This window comes from Pristiophorus japonicus, chromosome 7, assembly GCF_044704955.1.
Source record: "Pristiophorus japonicus isolate sPriJap1 chromosome 7, sPriJap1.hap1, whole genome shotgun sequence".
Lineage (NCBI taxonomy): Eukaryota > Metazoa > Chordata > Chondrichthyes > Pristiophoridae > Pristiophorus > Pristiophorus japonicus.
This window is the reverse complement of record NC_091983.1, coordinates 178742005-178768757: the sequence shown is the minus strand read 5'-3', so window position 1 is coordinate 178768757 and position 26753 is coordinate 178742005. Positions and strand designations below refer to the sequence as shown.

Here is a 26753-nt window from a genome sequence, read left to right as displayed (position 1 = left end):
GACACTGGGGGCGGAGGGGGCCCATCCCAGCATACTGTTGGAGGGCTCCCGGTGCTGCACTCGGTGAGTAGAAACTTAATTTTTTTATTTATTGATTGATTTTTTAAATTATTTTTTTAAAATATTTTTTGATTGATTCATTTATCATTTATTATTGATGATGGCTCTTTATTTGTAAAAGTGAAGTGTTTAATGTTTGTAAACCCCCCTTTTGGTCACCTTACTTAAGGAAGGATATACTAGCTTTGGAAGGGGTACAGAGACGATTCACTAGGCTGATTCCGGAGATGAGGGGGTTACCTTATTATGATAGATTGAGTAGACTGGGTCTTTACTCGGAGTTCAGAAGGATGAGGGGTGATCTTATAGAGACATTTAAAATAATGAATGGATAGACAGGATAGAGGCAGAGAGGTTGTTTCCATTGGTCGGGGAGACTCGAACTAGGGGGCACAGCCTCAAAATACGGGGGAGCCAATTTAAAACCGAGTTGAGAAGGAATTTCTTCTCCCAGAGGGTTGTGAATCTGTGGAATTCTCTGCCAAAGGAAGCAGTTGAGGCTAGCTCATTGAATGTATTCAAATCACAGATAGATAGATTTTTAACCAATAAGGGAATTAAGGGTTATGGGGAGCGGGCGGGTAAGTGGAGCTGAGTCCACGGCCAGATCAGCCATGATCTTATTGAATGGCGGAGCAGGCTCGAGGGGCTAGATGGCCTACTCCTGTTCCTAATTCTTATGTTCTTATTATGTTCTTGCACCCCACCCCCATCTCTCGTTCTCTACGCCTAATTTGTAAGTGTAGGCAAAGTTTTTCTGAGCGTACAAAAATCTACACTTACTCCATTCTAAGTTAGTTTGGAGTAAGTTTTCACTGCCTAAACTTGCAAACAGGCAAGTGGCCGGACACGCCTCCTTTTGAAAAAAAAAAATCTGTTCTAAAATGGAACTGTTCTAACTCACTAGAACTGGAGCAAACTACATGCTGAGAATTGCAATTTCTAAGATGCTCCATTCTAAACTAGTTGCTCCAAAAAAATAGGAGCAACTCAGGCCGAAACTTGAGCCATAAATTCCCATATTGGACTGTACAGCCAGCTAGGGAATGGAAGACCAGCAGGAAGAGTAGTGCAAGGAAGGTAGTGCAGGGGTCCCCTGTGGTCATCCCCCTGCAAAACAGATACACTGTTTTGAGTACTGTTGAGGGGGATGACTCATCAGGGGAGGGCAGCAGCAGCCAAGTTCATGGCACCGTGGCTGGCTCTGCTGCACAGGAGGGCAAGAAAAAGAGTGGGACAGCAATAGTGATAGGGGATTCAATGGTGAGGGGAATAGATAGGCGTTTCTGCGGCCGCGACCGAGACTCCAGGATGGTATGTTGCCTCCCTGGTGCAAGGGTCAAGGATGTCTCGGAGCGGGTGCAGGACATTCTGAAATGGGAGGGAGAACAGCCAGTTGTCGTGGTGCACATTGGTACCAACAACATAGGTAAAAAAAGTGATGAGGTCCTACGAAACGAATTTAAGGAGCTAGGAGCTAAATTAAAAAGTAGGACCTCAAAAGTAGTAATCTCGGGATTGCTACCAGTGCCACGTGATAGTCAGAGTAGGAATCGCAGGATAGCGCAGATGAATACGTGGCTTGAGCAGTGGTGCAGCAGGGAGGGATTCAAATTCCTGGGGCATTGGGACCGGTTCTGGGGGAGGTGGGACCAGTACAAACCAGACGGTCTGCACCTGGGCAGGACCGGAACCAATGTCCTAGGGGGAGTGTTTGCTAGTGCTGTTGGGGAGGATTTAAACTAATATGGCAGGGGGATGGGAACCAATGCAGGGAGACAGAGGGAAACAAAAAGGAGGCAAAAGCAAAAGACAGAAAGGAGATGAGGAAAAGTGGAGGGCGGAGAAACCCAAGGCAAAGAACAAAAAGGGCCACTGTACAGCAAAATTCTAAAAGGACAAAGGGTGTTAAAAAAACAAGCCTGAAGGCTTTGTATCTTAATGCAAGGAGTATCCGCAATAAGGTGGATGAATTAATTGTGCAAATAGATGTTAATAAATATGATGTGATTGGGATTACGGAGACGTGGCTCCAGGATGATCAGGGCTGGGAACTCAACATTCAGGGGTATTCAACATTCAGGAAGGATAGAATAAAAGGAAAAGGAGGTGGGGTAGCATTGTTGGTTAAAGAGGAGATTAATGCAATAGTTAGGAAAGACATTAGCTTGGATGATGTGGAATCTATATGGGTAGAGCTGCAGAACACCAAAGGGCAAAAAACGTTAGTAGGAGTTGTGGACAGACCTCTAAACAGTAATAGGGATGTTGGGGAGGGCATCAAACAGGAAATTAGGGGTGCATGCAATAAAGGTGTAGCAGTTATAATGGGTGACTTTAATATGCACATAGATTGGGCTAGCCAAACTGGAAGCAATACGGTGGAGGAGGATTTCCTGGAGTGCATAAGGGATGGTTTTCTAGACCAATATGTTGAGGAACCAACTAGGGGGGAGGCCATCTTAGACTGGGTGTTGTGTAATGAGAGAGGATTAATTAGCAATCTCATTGTGCGAGGCCCCTTGGGGAAGAGTGACCATAATATGGTGGAATTCTGCATTAGGATGGAGAATGAAACAGTAAATTCAGAGACCATGGTCCAGAACTTAAAGAAGGGTAACTTTGAAGGTATGAGGCGTGAATTAGCTAGGATAGATTGGCGAATGATACTTAGGGGGTTGACTGTGGATGGGCAATGGCAGACATTTAGAGACCGCATGGATGAATTACAACAATTGTACATTCCTGTCTGGCGTAAAAATAAAAAAGGGAAGGTGGCTCAACCGTGGCTATCAAGGGAAATCGGGGATCGTATTAAAGCCAAGGAAGTGGCATACAAATTGGCCAGAAATAGCAGCGAACCTGGGGACTGGGAGAAATTTAGAACTCAGCAGAGGAGGACAAAGGGTTTGATTAGGGCAGGGAAAATGGAGTACGAGAAGAAGCTTGCAGGGAACATTAAGGTGGATTGCAAAAGTTTCTATAGGTATGTAAAGAGAAAAAGGTTAGTAAAGACAAACGTAGGTCCCCTGCAGTCAGAATCAGGGGAAGTCATAACTGGGAACAAAGAAATGGCAGACCAATTGAACAAGTACTTTGGTTCGGTATTCACTAAGGAGGATACAAACAACCTTCCGGATATAAAAGGGGTCAGAGGGTCTAGTAAGGAGGGGGAACTGAGGGAAATCTTTATTAGTCGGGAAATTGTGTTGGGGAAATTGATGGGATTGAAGGCCGATAAATCCCCAGGGCCTGATGGACTGCATCCCAGAGTACTTAAGGAGATGACTCTGGACCAGTTCCTATGGAGTGGAGGGTAGCCAATGTAACCCCACTTTTTAAAAAAGGAGGGCGAGAGAAAACAGGGAATTATAGACCGGTCAGCCTGATCTCAGTAGTGGGTAAAATGATGGAATCAATTATTAAGGATGTCATAGCAGTGCATCTGGAAAATGGTGACATGATAGGTCCAAGTCAGCATGGATTTGTGAAAGGGAAATCATGCTTGACAAATCTTCTGGAATTTTTTGAGGATGTTTCCAGTAAAGTGGACAAAGGAGAACCAGTTGATGTGGTATATTTGGACTTTCAGAAGGCTTTCGACAAGGTCCCACACAAGAGATTAATGTGCAAAGTTAAAGCACATGGGATTGGGGGTAGTGTGCTGACGTGGATTGAGAACTGGTTGTCAGACAGGAAGCAAAGAGTAGGAGTAAACGGGTACTTTTCAGAATGGCAGGCAGTGACTAGTGGGGTGCCGCAAGGTTCTGTGCTGGGGCCCCAGCTGTTTACATTGTACATTAATGATTTAGACGAGGGGATTAAATGCAGTATCTCCAAATTTGCGGATGACACTAAGTTGGGTGGCAGTGTGAACTGCGAGGAGGATGCTATTAGGCTGCAGAGTGACTTGGATAGGTTAGGTGAGTGGGCAAATGCATGGCAGATGAAGTATAATGTGGATAAATGTGAGGTTATCCACTTTGGTGGTAAAAACAGAGAGACAGACTATTATCTGAATGGTGACAGATTAGGAAAAGGGAAGGTGCAACGAGACCTGGGTGTCATGGTACATCAGTCATTGAAGGTTGGCATGCAGGTACAGCAGGCGGTTAAGAAAGCAAATGGCATGTTGGCCTTCATAGCGAGGGGATTTGAATACAGGGGCAGGGAGGTGTTGCTACAGTTGTACAGGGCCTTGGTGAGGCCACACCTGGAGTATTGTGTACAGATTTGATCTCCTAACTTGAGGAAGGACATTCTTGCTATTGAGGGAGTGCAGCGAAGATTCACCAGACTGATTCCCGGGATGGCGGGACTGACCTATCAAGAAAGACTGGATCAACTGGGCTTGTATTCACTGGAGTTCAGAAGAATGAGAGGGGACCTCATAGAAACGTTTAAAATTCTGACGGGTTTAGACAGGTTAGATGCAGGAAGAATGTTCCCAATGTTGGGGAAGTCCAGAACCAGGGGTCACAGTCTAAGGATAAGGGGTAAGCCATTTAGGACCGAGATGAGGGGAAACTTCTTCACCCAGAGAGTGGTGAACCTGTGGAATTCTCTACCACAGAAAGTAGTTGAGGCCAATTCACTAAATATATTCAAAAGGGAGTTAGATGAAGTCCTTACTACTCGGGGGATCAAGGGTTGTGGCGAGAAAGCAGGAATGGGGTACTGAAGTTTCATGTTCAGCCATGAACTCATTGAATGGCGGTGCAGGCTAGAAGGGCTGAATGGCCTGCTCCTGCACCTATTTTCTATGTTTCCTCGATTTCGAGGGACTGCCTATGATGATGATGACTATCTAACCTGGATCAATAGTGCCATTGAGTGGCAAAATTGGAAAAGTTCTATTCCTAGCAGTAACATCCCTCACTTTGATGAGAACAAATAAAATCACCAAAGATGATAATTAACAAAAACTGAAATCAATTAAATTCAGACCTATCAAAAATGCATGAAGGCAAACGCAATCCTTAATGAAAACCAGCTACCAGAGGTGAAAAGATAACGGGCTAGATTTTACACTTTTGTGCAGATCACCCAAAAATGGGTGGTATTTCTTACGTGGGCGGTAAAAATGGATTTTCAGATCGCCGGCTTCTCACCCATTCTCAAAGTCCCTAGTCTCCATTTTTGAAATTGGGCATTACCACGAGCAATATGAAATGGGAGGTAGTGTTAAATCTCTCTGACATTCTGCCGTAAAGTGTCGCCGTCCTTAGCAACAGCATGGCAACGCTTGATTCCCGCGATTCAGGAGGTCAAGGGTCATCATGACATGCGCAGAGGAGGAGACAGCGAGAGAGAGAGCTGAGAGGGATTGAAGGCGTGTGTGGGTGTGGTGTGGCTGCTTTGGGAGGAGGAAAGGAGAGTTTAGAGCAGACAGATATTTGCCCGAATTTGGCCTATAATGGAGGGAGAGGAGGAGCCGTCACAGCAAGCTGTGGAGACTGATGCTGGCAAGAGCAGTGAGCTGGGAGAGGAGCACATTGGAGGGCGCAAAAGAGCGAGGAGGTTCTCGGACGATGCAAATGCCTCCCTCCTGCAGGAGGTCGAGTTACGCTGGGGTGATTTGACACAGGGAGAAGCCCATCCCAAAGGCCTACCAGAAGATATGGGCCGAGATAGCAGAAGTGGTCTCGTCGGTGACCAACGAAGTGCGTCAGGGCAACCAATGCCGCAAACGATGGAATGACCTTGTGGGATCCGCAAGAGTGAGTATTACATTTATTTACATGTACTTATGTATTTATATAATTTGATTTGTAACAGTCATGAGTGACTATCAGCAGATGTGAGATCTTTCACTTTTACCGGGAATGTTGTAGTCAAAGCCTGCGGTGACGGTGCACGTCTTTAGGAAAAGAATGATATTTATCATCATAATCATTATTACTTCTGACGATTATGTGTTGTATCAGTCTCTGTGACAGTACCTAGCAATGATATCACGCAATGATCTCATGCCATGTCATCCTGTCACCTTTTACAGAAGGAACTATCGACGATGAGGTCTGTGCAGAGGCAAACGGGTGCAGGGGGCCACCAGTCCCCAGCGACATCACTGACATGGAGGAGCGGGTCCTCACACTCGTGGGGAAGCACCCCCGGACAGCCACGCAAGCATCTGCAGACCCTGAAGTGAAGCGACGTGAGTAAAGTTTACACCATTGCGTCTTGTAAAGTCATATGATTGTTCGGATAAACTCATATCCTAACAATCATATATGATCGATGATTTCTAAAATTGTCCAAGAAATAATGCTGGCCTAATGAAAATCATTGCGATGCACCATGTGTTGATGGTAATGAAATGTGATGTCTGTGATGATCTTGATAGCGGTGGTGCTTTTGCCGTGTATATGCTGTGTACCGCGCTGGAATCATCTTGTGACCCTAGCACCCACTTCCCCTCTAATGACCTCATTTGTGTTCTGCAGCTCAGCCAGCAGCGCGGCCCCAGGCAAGACCACAGAGGCCAGAATGTCGGGGCACACGGCCGGACTCACCGGATGATCCTACATCTGGTGCTGAGGAGCTCCGATTCTCGCCCGTCAATCCGCTGGGTCTGTTCTCTACGGATGAGAGCGCGGACTTCGAAGAACCTGCATCGCCACACTCCAGAAGCCATTCCACCCCAAGGCCATCTAGTGGTCCTCCGGTCATTCCCGCCTCCACTCTGGTCCCCAAGCACCTCACCACAGGGCACCCCATTTGTCCCCAGGACAGCACCGACCCCGCGGAGGTTTCGTGGACGCGGCAGGTCTGGTCCACGAGCGCCACATGAGAGCGGAGAGATGGTACAGTTGTCCAGGAACGCTGTAGACATTGGTGACTAGCTCCTCGAAGCATTGGGGAGTATATCTCGACAGCTTGCCACCATGACTGAGTACGTTCCGCGGATGGCGGAAGCCCTGGAGGCAATAGCCAGGAACACTGCTGGCACAGGCCTCAGTGGTGCCAGAGCGCGGCACTCCTCCCCTAGGTTTTGCACCACCACTGCGAATGAGAGTTGAGAGGCAGGACCAAGATCCTGTTTCTGGATCAGAGAATGTTCCCCCCTCGGCATCCCCCACTCCCGTATCCGTACAACCACCGCCTCTGCCTTCATCCCCCCCCGCCCCCCCAATGAGGCACCGCCTGAGGAGCTCTTCGGCCAGGCGGCATGAAGCGAGGAGGGGAAGGGGGTAGAGGTGGGGAGAAGAAGGAGATGGGGGAAGGAAAGTGAGGTGCATGTCCACAGGTGATGGCTGTGTTATATCTCCATCTGGGTGTATGCAATTTGTTGTAATGTATGGGGGGAGGGGACCACTCTCCTGCTTTACATTTGTATTCTGTGTCGCTGGACATGTTGAACATTTGATTGATGTCAATGGTGGAAAAAGTGGGGTGTGGGCAGGGGTTGGATGTTTTTGCCCGTGGTACTTATGATTTCAGACCAGTGTTGATATAAAATTTTGTTTATTGAACATAACCTTGTTGCATCTTGTCTTAGATAGCTGGACCGTTACACACTGGTGATTCCTTAACATGAAAGGGTTAAATAAAACTTGACTTCAATCTACGTAAAGTTTAACTAACACCAAGATGATGGGCACCATTGATGTCTGAGCTACACACACACAGCAGTGTGTCAGCGTTGTCACTCACAGCAACGTTCTTTCAGGCAAATCGTTCAGATATCAGCTCCTCACGTAAGAGTCTTGCAGCTATGTAGCCACCACGGGCCCTTTCCTGAGGTCTGGAGGAGGTCGTGGGCATGGTTGCATAGCCAGCCTGATTGTGTGGCCCTCAGTCAGCGTCCAGCCCCTCGTTGTCCTCTTCCTCTCTCTCCTGAGGTGGAGCATCAGTCCCTTTTGGCAATTCTTAGCCCCTCCTGATAGCCAGGTTGTGCAACATGGAGCGCACAACCACGAATTTACCTACCTGCTCAGGGTTGTATTGTCGTTTCCCTCCTGAGTAGTCCAGACATCTGAAGTGCTACTTAAGCACAGTTATTGTTTTCTGGACCACATTGTGTATGTCTCTGTGGCTCTCGGTGTCGCTTATCGGCCTTGGTGTAGGTGTCACGCAGCGGGGTCATCAGTCAAGTGGCTAGGCCATATCGGTTATCACCAAGCATCCAGCATTGTCCTTGTAGCTGACTCTTAAACATGTCAGAGACAGCGCTCTCACGCAGGATGTAAGCCTCATCGAAGCTGGCCGGACATTTGGCATTCACTGCCATTATGATCTGGTTGTGGACCTTCAGGGAGTGAAATCCTTTTCTGTTATGAAAAAGCTCTGGGTCCTGAGAAGGTGCCCGCATGGCGATGTGAGTGCACTATATTGCTCCCTGCACCCTGGGGAACTTAGCAATGCGGTAGAATGCTCCAGCCCTGTCAGTCTGAGCCTCCGTGGTCATGGGGAAGCTGGTAAAGTCCATCCTTCGCGCATATAGGGCCTCAGTGACCTGTCTAATGCAGCGATGAGTGGCATGGTGAGACAGAGGGGACATCTTGACCGCGGAGGCCCGAAAGGAACCGGACACGTAGAAAGTCAGTGCCACGGTGACCTTGACCTCGACCGACACTGATGCCCTGATGGCAGGCTGCATATGTGGCCCGATGGGCTCACATAATTCATTGATCACCACCTTGTGGACGCGCAGTCTCCGAAGGCAGGTGTGCTCGGACACGTCGGGGTAAGACCTCTTTTCCCTCTACGTGCGGGATGTGTATGGTCTGGCCCTCCTCCTCATTCTTGCATGTCTTAAATTGGGCACATAATGATGTGCATCACACATTGGGCTATCTGCACTCTGCAGCATCTGCGTATTAATCAATGAAGGCTGAGAAATGGCTGGCCCCATTGCAATGAAAGTATAATAGCAATTGATCAGAAGCAATAATTTCCTCACTAAAATATACCTAGCGTAAACCCCCAATAGTCCAGAGTATGAAAATATGTCTGTTGAGATGGTCACTTCACCTGAAGAACTCCAGAGTCAATTCAAACTCCCCCGAAGTTGAAGTAGCCTTTTGAATGAAGCGACCTGCGATTTTAAAAATGGCAGCCACACCACTGTGATTAGTTCAGAACAGTCCCATGTTTTCCGGGCGAGCGATATTGTGGGCGATATGTGTGTGAGGTGGTGAAAGTGATGCTGGGCGATCTCCTGGGCGTTCATTTCGGCAAATGTGATCTTTACGACAATAAAAAGTGGGCGGTCGGTATTATTGAATCTCTGTGTTAATTCTGTGTGGAAAGTAATGCTGGGCGATTTAATGGGCGTTGATTTCACCCATTCTGATGAATCTGCCCAAAAAAAGTGGGCGGGCGGTATTTTTTTCCCGGCGTTACGCATATGGGGAAAGTAACGCTCGGCAATAAGTTTCCGAAAAATGCCCGTCAGTTTCCATTTTGTGGCTAAATGGGCGATATCTGGGTGTTATACATTATTTCAGTGGTAAAATGGATGTTAAGTGGGCGTTAAATATGCAAAAAAAAATGGAAAATCTAGCCCAACATACTGACACACTCTGCTATTTTGTTAAAGTTTTTTTCTTTATGTGGCAGGCTTTCCTGAAACTGAATAATGGGAAAACATAGTGAACAATTAGATTTTAATGATACCGGTAAGGTTTTGAAACTTTACTGTATGGCCCAGCATTCACTTTTGGCTCACCTTCCACTTGCTTGTGGCCCTCAACAGACCCACTGCTGCTGCTCGTTTCTTAGCCTCAAATTAATTGGTAGCTCTGGACTGTTTCTGGGAGCCGGGAGCTGGATCAGGCCCGAATTCTTGGTAGCTTGGGGCAGACAGGTGCTCAAGATGTGCTTCTTGGGGCCCCATGCCAATTCGATGCCGCCCCCAACACTACATTCTCTGACTGAATATAAGAAATAGGAGCAGGAGTAGTCCATTTGGCCTCTCGAGCCTGCTCCTCCATTCAATAACATCATGGCCGATCTGATCATGGACTCAGCTCCACTTCCTTGCCCGCTCCCCATATTCTTTTACTCCCTTATCGTTCAAAAATCTGTCTATCTTCACCTTAAATATATTCAATGACCCAGCCTCTACAGCTCTCTGGGGCAGGGAGTTCCATAGATTTACAACCCTCTGAGAAAAGAAATTTCTCCTCATCTCAGTTTTAAATGGCTAAGACTATGGCTTTAGTTTTAGTTTCCCCTCTGAGTGGAAATATCCTCTGTGCATCCACCTTGTCGAGCCCCCCCATTATCTTATATGTTTCAATAAAATCACCTCTCATTCTTCTGAACTCCAATGAGTAGAGATCCAACCTACTCAACCTATCCTCATAAGTCAATCCCCTCATCTCCAGAAACAACCTAGTGAACCTTCTCTGAACAGTCTCCAATGCAAGTATCTCCTTCCTTAAATACGGAGACCAAAACTGTACACAGCACTCCAGGTGCGGCCTCACCGATACTCTGTACAGTTGTAGCAGGACTTCTCTGCTTTTATACTCTATCCCCCTTGAAATAAAGACCAACATTCCACTTGCCTTCCTGATTACTTGCTGTACCTGCATACTAACCTTTTGTGTTTCATGCACAAGGATCCCCAGGTCTCTACTGCAGCACTTTGCAATTTTTCTGCATTTAAATTATAATTTGCTTTTCTATTATTTTATTTCTGCCAAAGTGGATAACCTCACATTGTCCCACATTGTACTTCATCTGCCCAATTTTTGCCCACTCACTTAGCCTGTCTATATCCCTTTGCAGATTTTTTTTGTCCTCCTCACAATTTGCTTTCCCATCCATCTTTGTATCATCAGCAAACTTGGCAACATTACATTCGGTCCCTTCATCCAAGTCATTACTATAGATTGTAAATAGTTGCGAACCAAGCACCAATCGCTGCGGCACTCCACTAGTCACTGTTTGCCAACCGGAAAATGACCCATTTATCCCGACTCTCTGTTTTCTGTTAGTTAGCCCATCCTCTATCCATGCTAATATATTACTCCAACCCCGTGAGCTTTTATCTTGTGCAGTAACCTCTTATGTGGCACCTTATTGAATGCCTTCTGGAAATCAAAATACACCACATCCACTGGTTCCTCCTTATCCACCCTGCTCATTAGATCCTCAAAGAACTCCAGCAAATTTGTTAAACATGATTTCCCTTTCATAAAACCATGCTGACTCTGCTTGATTGAATCATACTTTCCCAAATGTCCCGCTACTGCTTCCTTAATAATGGACTCCAGCATTTTCCCAACGACAGATGTTAAGCTAACTGGTCTATAGTTTCCTGCTTTTTGTCTGCCTCCTTTTTTAAATAGGGGAGTTACATTTGTGGTTTTCCAATCTGCTGGGACCGCCCCAGAATCCAGGGAATTTTGGTAGATTACAACCAATACATCCACTATCTCTGCAGCCACTTCTCTTAAGACCCCAGGATGTAAGGCATCAGGTCTAGGGGACTTGTCCGCCTTTAGTCCCATTATTTTACCTAGTACTAATTCATTAGTGATAGTGATTAAGTCAATCATTTCATGCAGCAGATCACTAAAGGTGCAATCCTGGCATAAGAGCTGGGATCACGCCCTGTGGAATTTCGGGATAACTACTTTACACAAAGGATGGCGATCATCTGGAATGGACTGGCAGTGAAGGCAGTATAGTGTGGACAAATTTAATGGCGAATTGGATAGATATTTGAGGGACTGAGTGATTGAAAAATATTTGTGTGATCGGCCAGATGTAGTGCTATCTCTTTTCAGTCCTGTACTTTCCTATGTTACAACAGTAAAAGACAAGAAAAGCAGGGTGACTCTAGGATAAGGTGAACTGTAGTATTAATACAACACTGATGTGAAAAGTGATCCGTGCTGTGTATTAGAGTGAAACAACAGATTTACAAGGATATATTTTGTTTGTCAATTTTACTTAATATCCTGTTCTTTACGTTGAAGATAAATTGCAGGAAAAATTAGACTAGAATAATATGGGAGCCTGATTTTATACCTTTGGTGTATTATGTAAAAGCGTAATGATTTCTGTCTATGCAATATAACTCTTGGCTGCAAATCTGTTTTATCACCTCTTTCATACCATATGAAGTAATATAGTATTATAAGTACACTTTAAGAGCAAATATGAAATATTTGTTTCGCTTTAAAATGAAGCTGTCAATTAATCGCAGTTAATTTTTTTGGCAATTAATTTTTTAACACATTAATAGCAGAAGCTATGGAAATCATAGCCGTTTCAAAAATAGGAACCATGTTGTTCAAAACTTTGTTTTCAAATGCCGCCTAACCTTCCTCTCATGTTTTCAAATTAAAAATATAAAATTATTTCAGTTTACTGGACATTGTCGTTACTGCTTCCCAATCCATCCAGTCCCTAATGGTAGGAACAGGTGATAAGAAAAAAAATTAAAGAGGCTGTAGGTCAGGGAGTAGTGCTTGCCACTTAATGTTGGGTGACTGGGCGGGGGAGTGTCTTTCCGGGTTGGGTGGTCACTCTAGACTCGACTGTTGCAATGCTCTGCTGGCTGGCCTGCCACCTTGCACCTTCCGTAAACTTGAGTTCATCCAAAACTCTGCTGCCCATGTCCTAACTCGCACCTAGTTCCGTTCGCCAATCAACCTTGTGCTTGTTGACCTACTGGATTGTTGTAAAAACCCAACTGATTCAGTAATGTCCTTTCAGGAAGGAAATCTGCCATCCTTACCCGATTCTGGCGTACATGTGACTCCTGACCACAGCAATGTGGTTGACTCTTAACTGCCCTCTGAAATGGCCTAGCAAGCCACTTAGTTATACCAAACCACTACTACAAAGTCAGCACTGTGGGAGTACCTTCATCCCACAGACTGCAGCAGTTCAAAAAGATGGCTTACCACCACCTTCTTGAAGGCAATTAGGGATGGGCAATAAATGTTGGCCTTGACAGTGACGCCGACATCCCATAAACGAATAATGTGTTATAATAATCGCGTAAGTAATGAAGCAAACTTGAATGAGGTGGATGCAGTAATTATATCAATTAAATATGCAATTAAATCAAGATTAACTGAATACATTTTTAATTGAGATTAATCATAATTATATTTTTAATAGTTTGACAACCGTACATTAAAAGTAAGGGATTTATTAGTTTGGAAATAACTAGCAATATTTTGCTCAGATATTTCTTTTTTCCTTAAGACATTAATTTGTTGTTTTATTGTATCCAAAGGAGACTGTGTATCCATGAGTGGCCCACAAGGAAATTTCAAATACTCACAACTTAAAGGAATATCTGAGCTCATCCTATTGGCTGCTGGTACAGGCTTCACTCCAATGATCAAACTTATAAGCTTTACCTTGAAAATGTCTTCTTTCAGGTGAGTTTTATCAGTGTGATTTCTGTCTCCAAGTTAAACTGTAATCATTTTTCAGGTATTACAGAATCCTGCTTTAGTGCATTTAGTTTTATTCATCACAATCTTTGTCTAATTGTGAAATTAAAATGCAATGTAGCATTTTAGTACCAATATTCGATCTACCATGGTGTTGCACAGGTGGAGCTCAGACCAGTAGTGTTGAAAAGTTCATCTCCTTATTCTTAAAGAATGTGATGACAGCACCTCCAAAACAGTGGCGAACAGGAGCACTCTGTTACCTACATATTCCTGGCTCTCGTTTTCTTGCTTGCTTTTATTTTGCTCACTTGGTCACTGATTCTCTAAGTTTCTATCTCGCTCCTATTTCTTTTGCTTGCCTTCTGCTTCTCTCTTATTTCTCTTTTTTGCTTCATTGTACCCTATTTTGCTTCTGGCATTCATGTTGGGCGACAGTTTTGGATGGCTGAAGCAAGGGCTGGTAGTTTTGAATTGAACAAAGCAATTTTGAGTAATTAATTTAAAGCCATTTTGGGAAACGGAAAATGGGTTGAGGTATAAAAAATAAAATCTGTGGCCTGGAAATTCGATCAAGCCCGAAAACGGGCGGTGCCACCGCAAGCCAAGGTTAACAGCTGCCCGCCAAAAGAGTGCAGACAGCACCGCTATTTTAGTGCTGCCTGCTGATTTAAATGAGTGGAGCGCAGAATCTCCTATGTAATGCACTCTTTCCGGCGGTAACATCAACAGGAGGCCGAAGGCCGCGTCTAAAGGATCGGTGCAGTGTTCTTGGGCAGTCACCTATTAACAGTGAATGTGCTGTTTGGGATAATCTGGTGACGGTTCCTGGGTTTGGCTGGGTCAGGAGGTATCGAGTCCGCTAATGGCCCTTGTAGGGTTGCAGCACCGACTGCTGTGGCACTTTAGGAAGCATTTGTTTCTCCACGGCTCCCCTTTTACTTTCGTGAACATTTGTCTGGGTCTTGTGTGGGGTCCACAAGCGGGTACCAGACTGCCTGCTACTCCCACCATCATTGGCGGCCATAGGTCCACAGATATTTCACCCAGATATTTGCTGTGTGGAGGTTTGTGCTGCACCTTGGTGCTGGAGGGGGAGGGGAAGGCGGATGCACTGTCTTGCAGCAAGCAGTGACAGTGCACTAGCCTACATATCACATAGGGGATTCACTCCCTGGTGAGTGGGTCTTTAAGCACAGGCTCAGAACTGGAGGGACTGTGACTGGAAACACCACATAAAGACTGTAGCATAGATGTCTTTAAATGGCATGAGAAATCAATTGAAATTTTAAAAAATTTAAAAAGGAAATATGAACCTCTTGGTCATGAGTTTACTGGTGTAAATCGTGCAAAAGAGAATTCATTAAATTTTTTAACAACAGACCTTTGAAGAACTCTTGGTGAAAATATGGTGTTAAATCTTCCTTAATTTTTGGCTTTTAAAAAGACTTCAAAACTTCACACTTTATCAGTTCCTAAACTAGAAAACCCAATGTATAAAATGTAAGGAAATTCAGCTTTGATTTTTTTCCTGAGATTATTACAATTGTAGTACAGTATAGTTTATTTTAAAAGTATTTACCGTAATGCTTGACTGACCAGGGCGGGGGCATTAGGGAAGATTTGATGCATTTCAATAGAAGCAGTTTTCACTCCAATGACATTGTCTGAACTCTCCATAGTTACCAATTATCTCAAGTAGCTGTTTACTATACGGTTTATAGCTCACCGAAGCTTTCTCCCGGCTCTACGTATGGCCGTGCTTTGGCGAGGGAGGTAAAAAGAACAGCGACATCCATAATCAATGAGCGTGCATCAATTTGGCATTGCACACCGATTGATGTCACACTCCTGATAATTAAAATATTTACAGCGAGCGTGGAAGCGAAGCTGCTGCCATTTTTTCTTCAAAACCGGCCATAACGGACACCGCTAAAAGTTTGACTTTCAAGGCCAATGTTTAAAAATATATATATAATTTAAAAAAAAATAAAAGTTCTACAGACTATCAGCAGGCACGGGGTGTGGTAACCAATGGTGGCAGCCAAGAATTAGCAACCAAAGCGCCTACCGGCCTGAACGAGGACCAGTTGCAGCCATGAGCAGGCCAGCATATTAACAATATTAAATTCCAGGAATGGGCTCAGGCAGCATAGTGGTAATGAGCAGACTACAAGAGTGTTGAAGAGCACAAGCTGTAAAAAGCTGCAGAGCACCGAGTGCTGGAACTGGGGAGTAGTGTCCTGGGCTGCAGCCTAAGAATGGCTTGGCAGCTAGGCAGTAAGCGATGACATTATATAAACATGTAAAACATTACTTATATATAGAAAAGAAAATTTTGAAAGTAACGATATTTAAATGTTTATTAATAACAGTTGACACCTTTTAATACTTGTCAAGTTTACGTAAGCAAAACTGATTATAAATCTGGATATAGGAGTTTATAATGGAAAAAGTTGACACAAAAAGTGTGACAACAGGAAATCAGGTGGTGCAGACAGGAAGTGCACACTAGTGGAAGACTTTTAATGCCGTAGGTGAATACTGTAATATTGAGTTAAAAGTGGGCTCATCTTAGTATATTGTCAATATTTTAATTCAACTTATTTTGGATCATTGTTAAAAGAATAAAAGCTGAATAAATTAATGGAACTTGGAATCATCAGTTTAATAAAATATTTACACAAATGTCCTAATGTAAAAGTGATTCACGTTTACTGTACAAATAGGAAATCAGGTGGTGCAGACAGGAAGTGCACACTAGTGGAAGACTTTTAATGCCGTAGGTGAATACTGTAATATTGAGTTAAAAGTGGGCTCATCTTAGTATATTGTCAATATTTTAATTCAACTTATTTTGGATCATTGTTAAAAGAATAAAAGCTGAATAAATTAATGGAACTTGGAATCATCAGTTTAATAAAATATTTACACAAATGTCCTAATGTAAAAGTGATTCACGTTTACTGTACAAATAGGAAATCAGGTGGTGCAGACAGGAAGTGCACACTAGTGGAAGACTTTTAATGCCGTAGGTGAATACTGTAATATTGAGTTAAAAGTGGGCTCATCTTAGTATATTGTCAATATTTTAATTCAACTTATTTTGGATCATTGTTAAAAGAATAAAAGCTGAATAAATTAATGGAACTTGGAATCATCAGTTTAATAAAATATTTACACAAATGTCCTAATGTAAAAGTGATTCACGTTTACTGTACAAATAGGAAATCAGGTGGTGCAGACAGGAAGTGCACACTAGTGGAAGACTTTTAATGCCGTAGGTGAATACTGTAATATTGAGTTAAAAGTGGGCTCATCTTAGTATATTGTCAATATTTTAATTCAACTTATTTTGGATCATTGTTAAAAGAATAAAAGCTGAATAAATTAATGGAACTTGGAATCATCAGTTTAATAAAATATTTACACAAATGTCCTAATGTAAAAGTGATTCACGTTTACTGTACAAATATAATATACTTGCACTTTTTCTTAAGAGAATCTTGAAAAACTTGATAGAAAGTAGGATATTGAGCTATAATTATAAAATATTTAAGGCTAACTTATAATATGGTCTTTTCAGATATTAGAGATGATTGCTTCGTTACTTTCATTATTTCCTATTATGCAAAATGGTAATTGAACACAATGGGGATTTTGGCATCAGTGTCTTTTCTTTGAGCTATGATTTAGAATATCAGCCCGTTAATGTTATTCCTGTGGGAACAGTACTTGAACACATCAGGAAAGGTTGTCACTCTCTTGGATCAATTCAGCACAGTTTTCAAAAACTGAAACAAATGAGTTTAACACACAAACCATTAAGGCTGCTGCTTATTCAATATAAAAAAATTATATTTTTGAAAATAATACAAATTCTAGTTTTAAATAGTAAATAATTAATCCAAATAATGTTCTTCCCATGTCACTGACTATTGCCTGAAGTGTTACAGAAGCAGACGTGGTCCTCGAAGGAGGGGCAGAATTACAAAGAAAAAATATATATATAGATAAATTTAAAAGCAAAATACTGAAGATGCTGGACATCTGAAATGAAACCATAAAATGCAGGAAACACTCAGCAAGTATCTGTGGTGAGGGGAAGATAGGGTTAACATTTTAGATTGATGACCTTTCATCAAAACCTGTGTTATTTCAGAATTTTAATAAAAATTGGGTAGTTTAGGCAAGGAATATTTTTTTTAAACTCATGGTTGCAGCACCATCTCACCCAACTACAGGCTTTTCTGATGTGTTCAAGTACTTTCCCACAGGAATAATATTAACGGGCTGATATTCTAAGTCATAGCTCAAAGAAAAGTCACTGTTGCCAAAATTCCCATTATGTTCAATTACCATTTTGCATAATAGGAGATAATGAAAGTATCTAAGCAATCATCTCCAATATCTGAAAAGACCATATTATGTTACTTAAAAGGCTAATCTATCTTGGACTTTTAAAATATGTTCTCGAAACCCTTATATGCAATTGTCAGAGATGGGTTTTACCATATTGCAGATATATGGAAATGGTCCTGATATTTTCAAGTGGCTCCCTGTGGAATCAAACAGCCACTTTTGTCTTTTTCCACACACCATCCTTCCCCTGGCTATTCTGGAATAGCTTTATTACTTAAAGTATTGTTAAAATTATATTACTAAATTACACACAATTTTACTTAAAACAAATGAACACTTTGGCGAGAATTTTAAAAACAGGTGGGCTGGGATTGGGTGGGAAGTTAATGTTAAAAAATTGTATTCCGACCAGAACCCACCTCCAACCTGCCCACTTCCAGTTTTAACGGAAGCAGGATGTGGACGTCGGCAGCCAACCAGCTCCCAGGAGGTGGGTCATACCATTTAAATATTATAATGAGGCTGCTATGCCTCAGATTCAACCTGCATTTCAAATTTAACTGTGACTGGTTGGGTTTTCAGGCCTCGGGAAACCCGACAGCTAATGGAAGGCGAGGACTGCTGGATCCAGGAGGCAAGTGCCTTTACTTACTGGATCCAGTGTCTCTTTCTAAACCACCCCCATGATCAGAGATGCCTCTACTAGATCAACAAGAACAGTCAAGAGTGACTCTCCCTTCTGTGTGCCATCCCTCCATGCAGGGAAACATGTGGCTTCTCAGTGCCTTCCTCTTGCAGAAACTACAACTTGCCTTATGGAGCATTGCATCCTGCAGTGGACTACTATTATTTAAACTATTCTTTTAGATTTTAAAGCTATTCTTTCAATGAAACAACATTTAGTAAAATGAAGTTTAGAATAAGATACACAAGATGACAGCTTTAATGTCACTTTTGTTTTGTTTCAGGAGAGTTCGATTGATGTTCTTCAACAAGGAAGAAAAGGATATTTTGTGGAGGGATCAATTAGACCAGTTGTCCTCAAAAGATAAAAGGTAATGCATGTTCACGAAGTAAGTGCAGGGTCTTTGTCAGTCAAGCTATGGTGATGAATTTGCACATTTCCATGGATATGGAATCAAATGAATGGTCAGCACCTGTGATTTTCTGTTACTTTGATGGCATACAATTTATCAACAAATATTGGGAACCAGTTTTTGTGAGGTTCCCTAAACATCTCGGCTGACTGTCACCTGTACCAGACTAGGCATCACGGATCTCTCAAAGACAGCCACATTATTAAACTCTTGTGTGTTTCTTCTTGTTCTTGCTGAGTGAAAACATGGGCCGTAATCATATTGCAAGCATGCTTAAGATGCCTGGTTTAACATGGCAACATGAGATTTCGGGGGCCATGGCAATATTCAGGCCACCCTGGCGGCCACCAAAAACAGCCATTGTTACCTACGTTACAACAGTGACTACACTTCAAAAGTACTTCATTGGCTGTAAAGCATTTTGGGACTGAGTGCTATATAAATACAAGTTCTTTCTTTCTTGGGGCCCCTATGAGGGGCCTAACACATGTTTATTGCCTCCCGTCCGAAATTGGTGAGAGACTGGCCGGAATTTGCCTGCTGCTGTGCATGCGGGATTGGAGGCGGGTAGAGAGTGAAAATGGAAATAAATCGGTGCGGATCAGGATCTCGCCTCCACATGCCTTTAACACGGACGCGTTTGCCATTGTGGCAGCAACCCGAACGGCAGAGGCAAACCAATTTAGGTAATGATTAGCTTGTTGTAACACCCTTAAACGTCTTTTTTAACCAGACATTTGTAATTTCACTGCGTGATCGTTGGAATCACGCAGCTCGGGAACCACGTCTGTCAAGCTCAGGCGAAAGTTCAGTGGCAACTGATGCAGCTCATTAAGGCACAGCATGGAAAGCATAATTAATGCTGACACCTGCTTTCCGAAGAGAAATGCTGTTACTGAGTGCAATCTCAGCACAGATTTAGGGTTATACAGGTTCCAAGTGTTTTCACCACTGTCACCTCATTATCACACCATTGACAGATTGCTTCTCTCATCTCTATTTGACATAAGAACATAAGAATTAGGAACAGGAGTCGGCCATCTAGCACCTCGAGCCTGCTCCGCTATTCAAGAAGATCATGGCTGATCTGGCCGTGGACTCAGCTCCACTTACCCGCCCGCTCACCGTAACCCTTAATTCCCTTATTGGTTAAAAATCTATCTATCTGTGATTTGAATACATTCAATGAGCTAGCCTCAACTGCTTCCTTGGGCAGAGAATTCCACAGATTCACAACCCTCTGGGAGAAGAAATTCCTTCTCAACTCAGTTTTAAATTGGCTCCCCCGTATTTTGAGGCTGTGCCCCCTAGTTCTAGTCTCCCCAACCAGTGGAAACAACCTCTCTGCCTCTATCTTGTCTATCCCTTTCATTATTTTAAATGTTTCTATAAGATCACCCCTCATCCTTCTGAACTCCAACGAGTAAAGACCCAGTCTACTCAATCTATCATCATAAGGTAACCCCCTCATCTCCGGAATCAGCCTAGTGAATCATCTCTGTACCCACTCCAATGCTAGTATATCCTTCCTTAAGTAAGGTGACCAAAACTGCACGCAGTACTCCAGGTGTGGCCTCACCAATACCCTGTACAGTTGCAGCAGGACCTCCCTGCTATTGTACTCCATTCCTCTCGCAATGAAGGCCAACATTCCATTCGCCTTCCTGATTACCTGCTGCACCTGCAAACTAACTTTTTTGGATTCATGCACAAGGACCCCCAGGTCCCTCTGCACCGCAGCATGTTGTAATTTCTCCCCATTCAAATAATATTCCCTTTTACTGTTTTTTTTCCCCCAAGGTGGATGACCTCACATTTTCCGACATTGTATTCCATCTGCCAAACCTTAGCCCATTCGCTTAACCTATCTAAATCTCTTTGCAGCCTCTCTGTGTCCTCTACACAACCCACTTTCCCACTAATCTTTGTGACTTCTGCAAATTTTGTTACACTACATTCTGTCCCCTCTTCCAGGTCGTCTATGTATATTGTAAACAGTTGTGGTCCCAGCACCGATCCCTGTGGCACACCACTAACCACCGATTTCCAACCCGAAAAGGACCCATTTATTCCGACTCTCTGCTTTCTGTTAGCCAGCCAATTCTCTATCCATGCTAATACATTTCCTCTGACTCCACGTACCTTTATCTTCTGCAGTAACCTTTGTGTGGCACCTTATCGAATGCCTTTTGGAAATCTAAATACACCACATCCATCGGTACACCTCTATCCACCATGCTCGTTATATCCTCAAAGAATTCCAGTAAATTAGTTAAACATGATTTCCCCTTCATGAATCCATGTTGACCTGTCATCTATTACATCAGCATGGGTGCCGTTTATACTGTCTCACTTTGGTCCTCAGAATCGGACCATGAACACCACCAACCTTTTCCTCAATGACCTGATCCTCCACCGGACAGAAGGCATTAGCGCAGGGCTGCACCGCACCGGAGCGATAACCCCACACAGGATGTACAGGCAAAGGATGAGCTTCCTCAACATGACTGAGTAGCAGTGCCAAAGGAGGCTCAGGCTATCACGCCAGGTCATCACAGACATTTGCCACTTGCTGAAACAAGAGCTACACCAGAGGACCTGGTGGACACTCCTTACCAGTAACTGTCAAAGTCACCAGTGCCCTTAACTTCTTCGCCTCAGGCTCCTTCCAGGGATGTGCAGCAGACATTTGCGGCATCTCGCAGTCGGTTGCCCACAGATGCATCACACAGGTCACCGATGCCCTGTTTGTCAAGTCAGCCAATTATTATCAACTTTGCCACTGATGATGTCCGTGTTACTGAGCAGGCGCTGGGCTTTGCCACTATGGCTGGCATCCCACAGGTGCAGGGCATCATCGACTGCACACATGTGGCCATCAGGGCACCCCATCATCACCTAGGAGTGTTTGTCAACCGCAAGGGCTTCCACTCCCTCAATGTGCAGCTGGTCTGCAACCATATGAAGATTATCATGCATGTGTGTGCCAAATTCTCTGGTAGCTGTCATGACTCTTTTGTCCTGCGTCAGCCCATTCTCCCTCAGGTCTTCCCACCTCCAAACAGACTTTGCGGCTGGCTGCTTGGAGACGAGGGCTATCCACTGAGGATGCGGCTCATGCCACCCCTGAGGAGAACAAGCAAGTACAGAGGCCCAGGAGAGATATCATGAAAGCCACATTTCCACCAGATGTGTCATAGAGCAGACAATAGGCATGCTGGACATGCACTTCATTTGCAGACATCGCGGTCGCAAAACCTGTCAGAGCCTCCTGCACTTCTTCTTGTATCTCCAGGATCGCTTTCTTTCTCGATGGCCCCCGAGGCTGTGCGTCTGCATGCAGCTGAGCAGAGCTAGGTCCATCCAGTACCCTCCGGCGAGGAGTCCCCAATGCTGTCCCTGCTGTCTCCACCATCTGCTCTTGCTCACTTGTGACTTGTGAGACACCAGGTGAAAACACTACTCTATCTCGTGTAGAACCCACCAAGGCGTGTATATCTGCGCTGCGTCCTCAGAGGCTGGCAGCTCCTCTGAGGAGCCGTCTTCCTCTTCCTCCTGGACAGTGAAGGGGTTTGGAGGGGCTCTTGATGGATCTGTGGGAGAGTAGAGAGATGATTTTGAAATGTCATATCAAGAATGGGTAACGATACCATTAAACTCAGTGAACATTCACTGGCTGCTGACATCAGTCGCCATACGAGTCACTCCCTCCTCCCCTCACACTCGGGATCCCTTAAAGGCGGCGGGAGGCAGCGAACCGGGAGATACCGCCTCCTCCTCCCCCTCCCGGTCCAACAGCAGCTTCTCACCAACCGGGGGAAAAAAAACAATAATAAAAGGGACGGAATGGCGGCAAATATGTACAGGGTTGGAGGTAGGTGGTGGATTGTGTTTGTTTATTGATTGAAATGGGCAGCGGGAGGTGATCAGTTTGTGAAGTGGTCAAAGACCCGGGACCTCGCCGGCGTTATTGTCGATTTTTTTTCTCTTGTGGAACTGCAGCTCTAAATAATAACAACACGTTTTAAAAAAATAAATAAAATAAAAACAATAAATTGGGAAAGTTCATCGTCAGGACTCACTTGGTCAACATATATCTATATATATCCCCCACCCTCCCCCAAAAACTACTCTTAATATTTAACAAAGTTGTTTGAAGTGGTTGCTGACTTTGTTGGGGAGTAGTTGGTGTGCGAGGCGGCGGGGTTCAGTGACTGGGATTGAACCCAGTTATCAGCAGGGTGGAAAATGGCGAAGTGACACTTGCTCACCTTCGGTGCAAGGCCTGCACCTTAAAACCAGCCGGGGTGCACTGCCACCGCTCCTCGCTCCCTTTTACAGGTAGCACAACAGCCATCCATTCCGAAATAATTGCCCTCTTTCATCCACAATCCAGTAGTGATCAAGGTGTAAACTCAAAATAAAGACAAATGCATTTTTATTTTTAGGAGGAAAGATGCCATCTTTTTTGATGTACATTTATAAAAAAATGATATATACATAAAGGAATAAACATGGCTGCAACATCACTGGGCAGATGATCTGCATTAGCAGCCGCCAGTTTCTGTTAACCTTTCAGATGCCGGCTACCTCTTCCCTCTCGGGGGAGAATTTCAGACAGCCATTTATTACCAGCTCGTGTGAGAAACTTCGTGTGATGGTGAAGGATAAATTGCTGTACTTTGCGAATAGTGACCCAACTACATGGGCTGATGGCTACAGTTAATTTTCAGCAAAGGAAATGTTCATTTTTTTTGCATCAATAATGGAATTTTAAATTTGTTGTGTTCAATTTCAAATGAAATGATTAGAAATATTTTGTCAATTCACCTCTCTTCCCAAAGCCATTGATGTGAGAGTGTAATTCCTTTGGCACCATTTACCCTCTGATACCTCACCCAAATAAATGCTGCTTGTGTGTAAGCCTAGATAGGAACATTAAGACCAGGAGAAGGCCGTTTTCCCCCTCGAGCCTAGTTTGCCATTCAGTTCGCTCATGGTTGAGCGGCGAGTGTTTGTGGCAAGATGTGGTGAATGTTTATGGCAGATGAGCGGTGAGAGATTGTGGTGGAGGTGCAACAGATGAGGTTATGGGGCCCAAAAGAGCCGAGGGCCCAGGGGCAGCACGGGTTGCCCACACTGCGATATGTGTGCGCGCTAGGTCCGTGCAGCAGAGCAGGTCTCCAGTCGTCCTGGTTAACCCTTGCCACTGGATAAAGGCCTAGCTCTGTCAAGCCTGTGTGGTGGCTGGTGTGCAACGGTCACCACACGTTAAAAAAATTCATGCACAGGCATCTTCCACCCCCTCAATTGGAGTTCAGGACTGGAACATCGGGTCCTTCATCGAAACACCTGTGAACTCGTGGAAGCAAGTCATCCTCGTTCGAGGGACCGCCCATGATGATGATGATGTATGCCATGTGGATGTATGAGATGTCATTCTGTCACCAGGTTGCTGAGATGCCCCCTCTCTCCATCTCCCACTGAGTGAGAGTGATGGAGTGAGTGTAAGGAATGGATGGGTTACATCTGTAGAGGGTGACTATGAGGGGAATGTGGTGGCGATTTTAAACAATCTCCTTGTGTATGATTGCATTAGGATGAGTGTGAGGGGTGATTGGCAATGGGGATGTGATAATGTAGACAGCGAGAGGGATGGGTGGACAGGCAAGGGCAAGGTATGTTGGTGTGAGTAATGATGTGTTGGGAAGGCAGAGTGATGGGGATGTGATGAGAGATACAGCAGGATGAAGTTGAATGTGGCTTTGCACTCACTTTTCCTGAACTAATTGAAGCGCTTCCGACACTGCACCCAAGCCCTCCTCACAACATTTCTGCTGTTCACCTCCTCTGCTATCTCAGCCTGCTGGAGATGACTCTTGCGGCCATCAAAAGGGACGAGGACCTCCCTGCATGCTCTGACTCTCTCCACAGGCATATGGAGGGAGTCATCTGAGAATGTGGATGCAGTTCTCTGTCTCTGTGCAGTCATGTGTTCAATGCTTAGCAACACCCAAATGATAAAATATAGTGCACGCACACTCCTAGATGAACCTTCAAATCCAATGTTGCCAGTGTTCCTTTAATTATCCCGGCTGGAATGAGTTGTAGATGGCATCATCAGACCTGCACCACTTAACAGAGCTAGGTAACGTGCAGGCCTGCCTTAATAGGCGTCATTAAGGAAAAGTCATTCTGAGGAGCGGCATGAAATGAGGAACAGGGTCCTAGCCTGCCACGCCGGCCACCTGCACCCGACCCACCCAGGTAAAGAAAATTCCGGCCACTGAGTGAAGCCGACAGTGCAATTCACAGTTCCTTCTGCGGCCTGATTAGTGGTCCTTAAAGGGAGGACACCAACATAAAGGTAATTTTTTAAAAAATTTGTCTTAAAGAAGAGCCAGGAGGAGCAGGGCACTTCTTCTGGCTCCATAGCACTACATCTGTTTGGCCCTCTCCTGTTCACTTGTGTCCCCCCACCTTGCAAAACGTACTTGAGGGCAGTTGTCGACAACACAGCTGGTCCAGAGGAACAGTGAGCTGCCTCAGGAGATCCTACAGGCACCTGCAGCTCACCAGAATTATTCAGATGGGGCGAAGGCCCAATTTCACATGAATCCCCAGCTTCTGAAGCGCACTGCAAGCATGACAGCCATTTCAGGCCTGAACATGCTCTTAAACAAATTTCTTTCCCACTCTCACTTTTATAAATGTACAGGCACTTCTGCACCCTATGTCATGCACACAGTATACACTAAACCTAACACACTGATGAAGAAGAAGTGTTTCGATGGGTTTTAGCTGAGAATTAATATCAAGAGAGCAGAGATTTTATTTTACTTTAATCAATTATTTTGAACTAATGCACCATTACTTTTCAGTCTAAGTGGCGTAAATCCAAGAAATTTGCAGTTCCCATTGACTTAACTGTGGAGCAGAGCTTTGGTAATCAATTACGCACAGTGTCTTCCAGGGTATTGGAGTGGCGTGAATGTCCCGGAAAATTATGGCATAGTGTAAATAATGCCATAATTTCCCCAAGAAAATTCTAGGCTAATATATACTGGAGGGAGAGGATAATTGAGTTCAGGAGTGCAGATTTCAATTGTAAAAATTCTGATCCAAACTAATCACTGCGGTCTGCATCTGCAACTTTTTGCTTTTTGTTCCACTACAGTGGTCACTGTAAAGTACTATTATAACCATATCGAGATGAACCTAAGTCCTGTGTTGATAATGGAGCGCTCCAGCAGGAAAGCTGTATACCCTGATGTTACTTTGTGTATGGAGATTAAGGTCCATTTTGTCTTCTGACAGAAAATCCGTGATTGCCAAATCTTTCTTGTAACAAATAAGCTTAAACCTATGCAGGTTTGTCAAAAGACAGGGCAAAAATATGTGGCTCATAAGATTTTGATGTGACTGCACTTGTCAACAGAAAATGTCATATTGTAGTCTGCATACTCCAGTGTAGATATCAGTTTGCCAGAGAAACGTGCTTGGCCCATGACACACAATTAAAAGATGATTACCCTATTGCTCTACTATAGATCTGGTTGCTGCTTACTGCCTCGTAAAAATAAAATTAGGTTCATTGCTTGGAGACAGAATGCAGGAGCTAATTCTGAACTGCAGATAAAAAAAAAAGGTCTTCTAACCAAAAGTAACTCTATATAAAAACAGTGACTCATTGCCAGAATCATTGGACTGGCAGAACCCATCTTTCATATTGTATAAAATGGTGAGAATTGTGTAAACCAATCAATGCTTGTTTATTCCAGCATAGAAATTAGTGTAGTAAATTGCAGTAAATGTATAAGGTTCCTCCCTCTGTCTCTGTCTGAGTTCCTCTCCCTCTGTCTCT

General features: G+C 44.1%; 1 protein-coding gene across 3 annotated transcripts in view; it reads left to right on the top strand.

Annotated features, from left to right (window-relative positions):
- Positions 1-26753, top strand: part of cyb5r4 (cytochrome b5 reductase 4) — a 166359-nt gene that overhangs the window by 113436 nt on the left and 26170 nt on the right. For all 3 annotated transcript variants that reach the window (XM_070885597.1, XM_070885595.1, XM_070885596.1), the window contains 2 exons: positions 13268-13415; positions 18761-18847. In XM_070885597.1, the coding sequence (XP_070741698.1) occupies positions 13268-13415; positions 18761-18847 (235 nt within the window). The remainder of the gene's footprint in view (positions 1-13267; positions 13416-18760; positions 18848-26753) is intronic.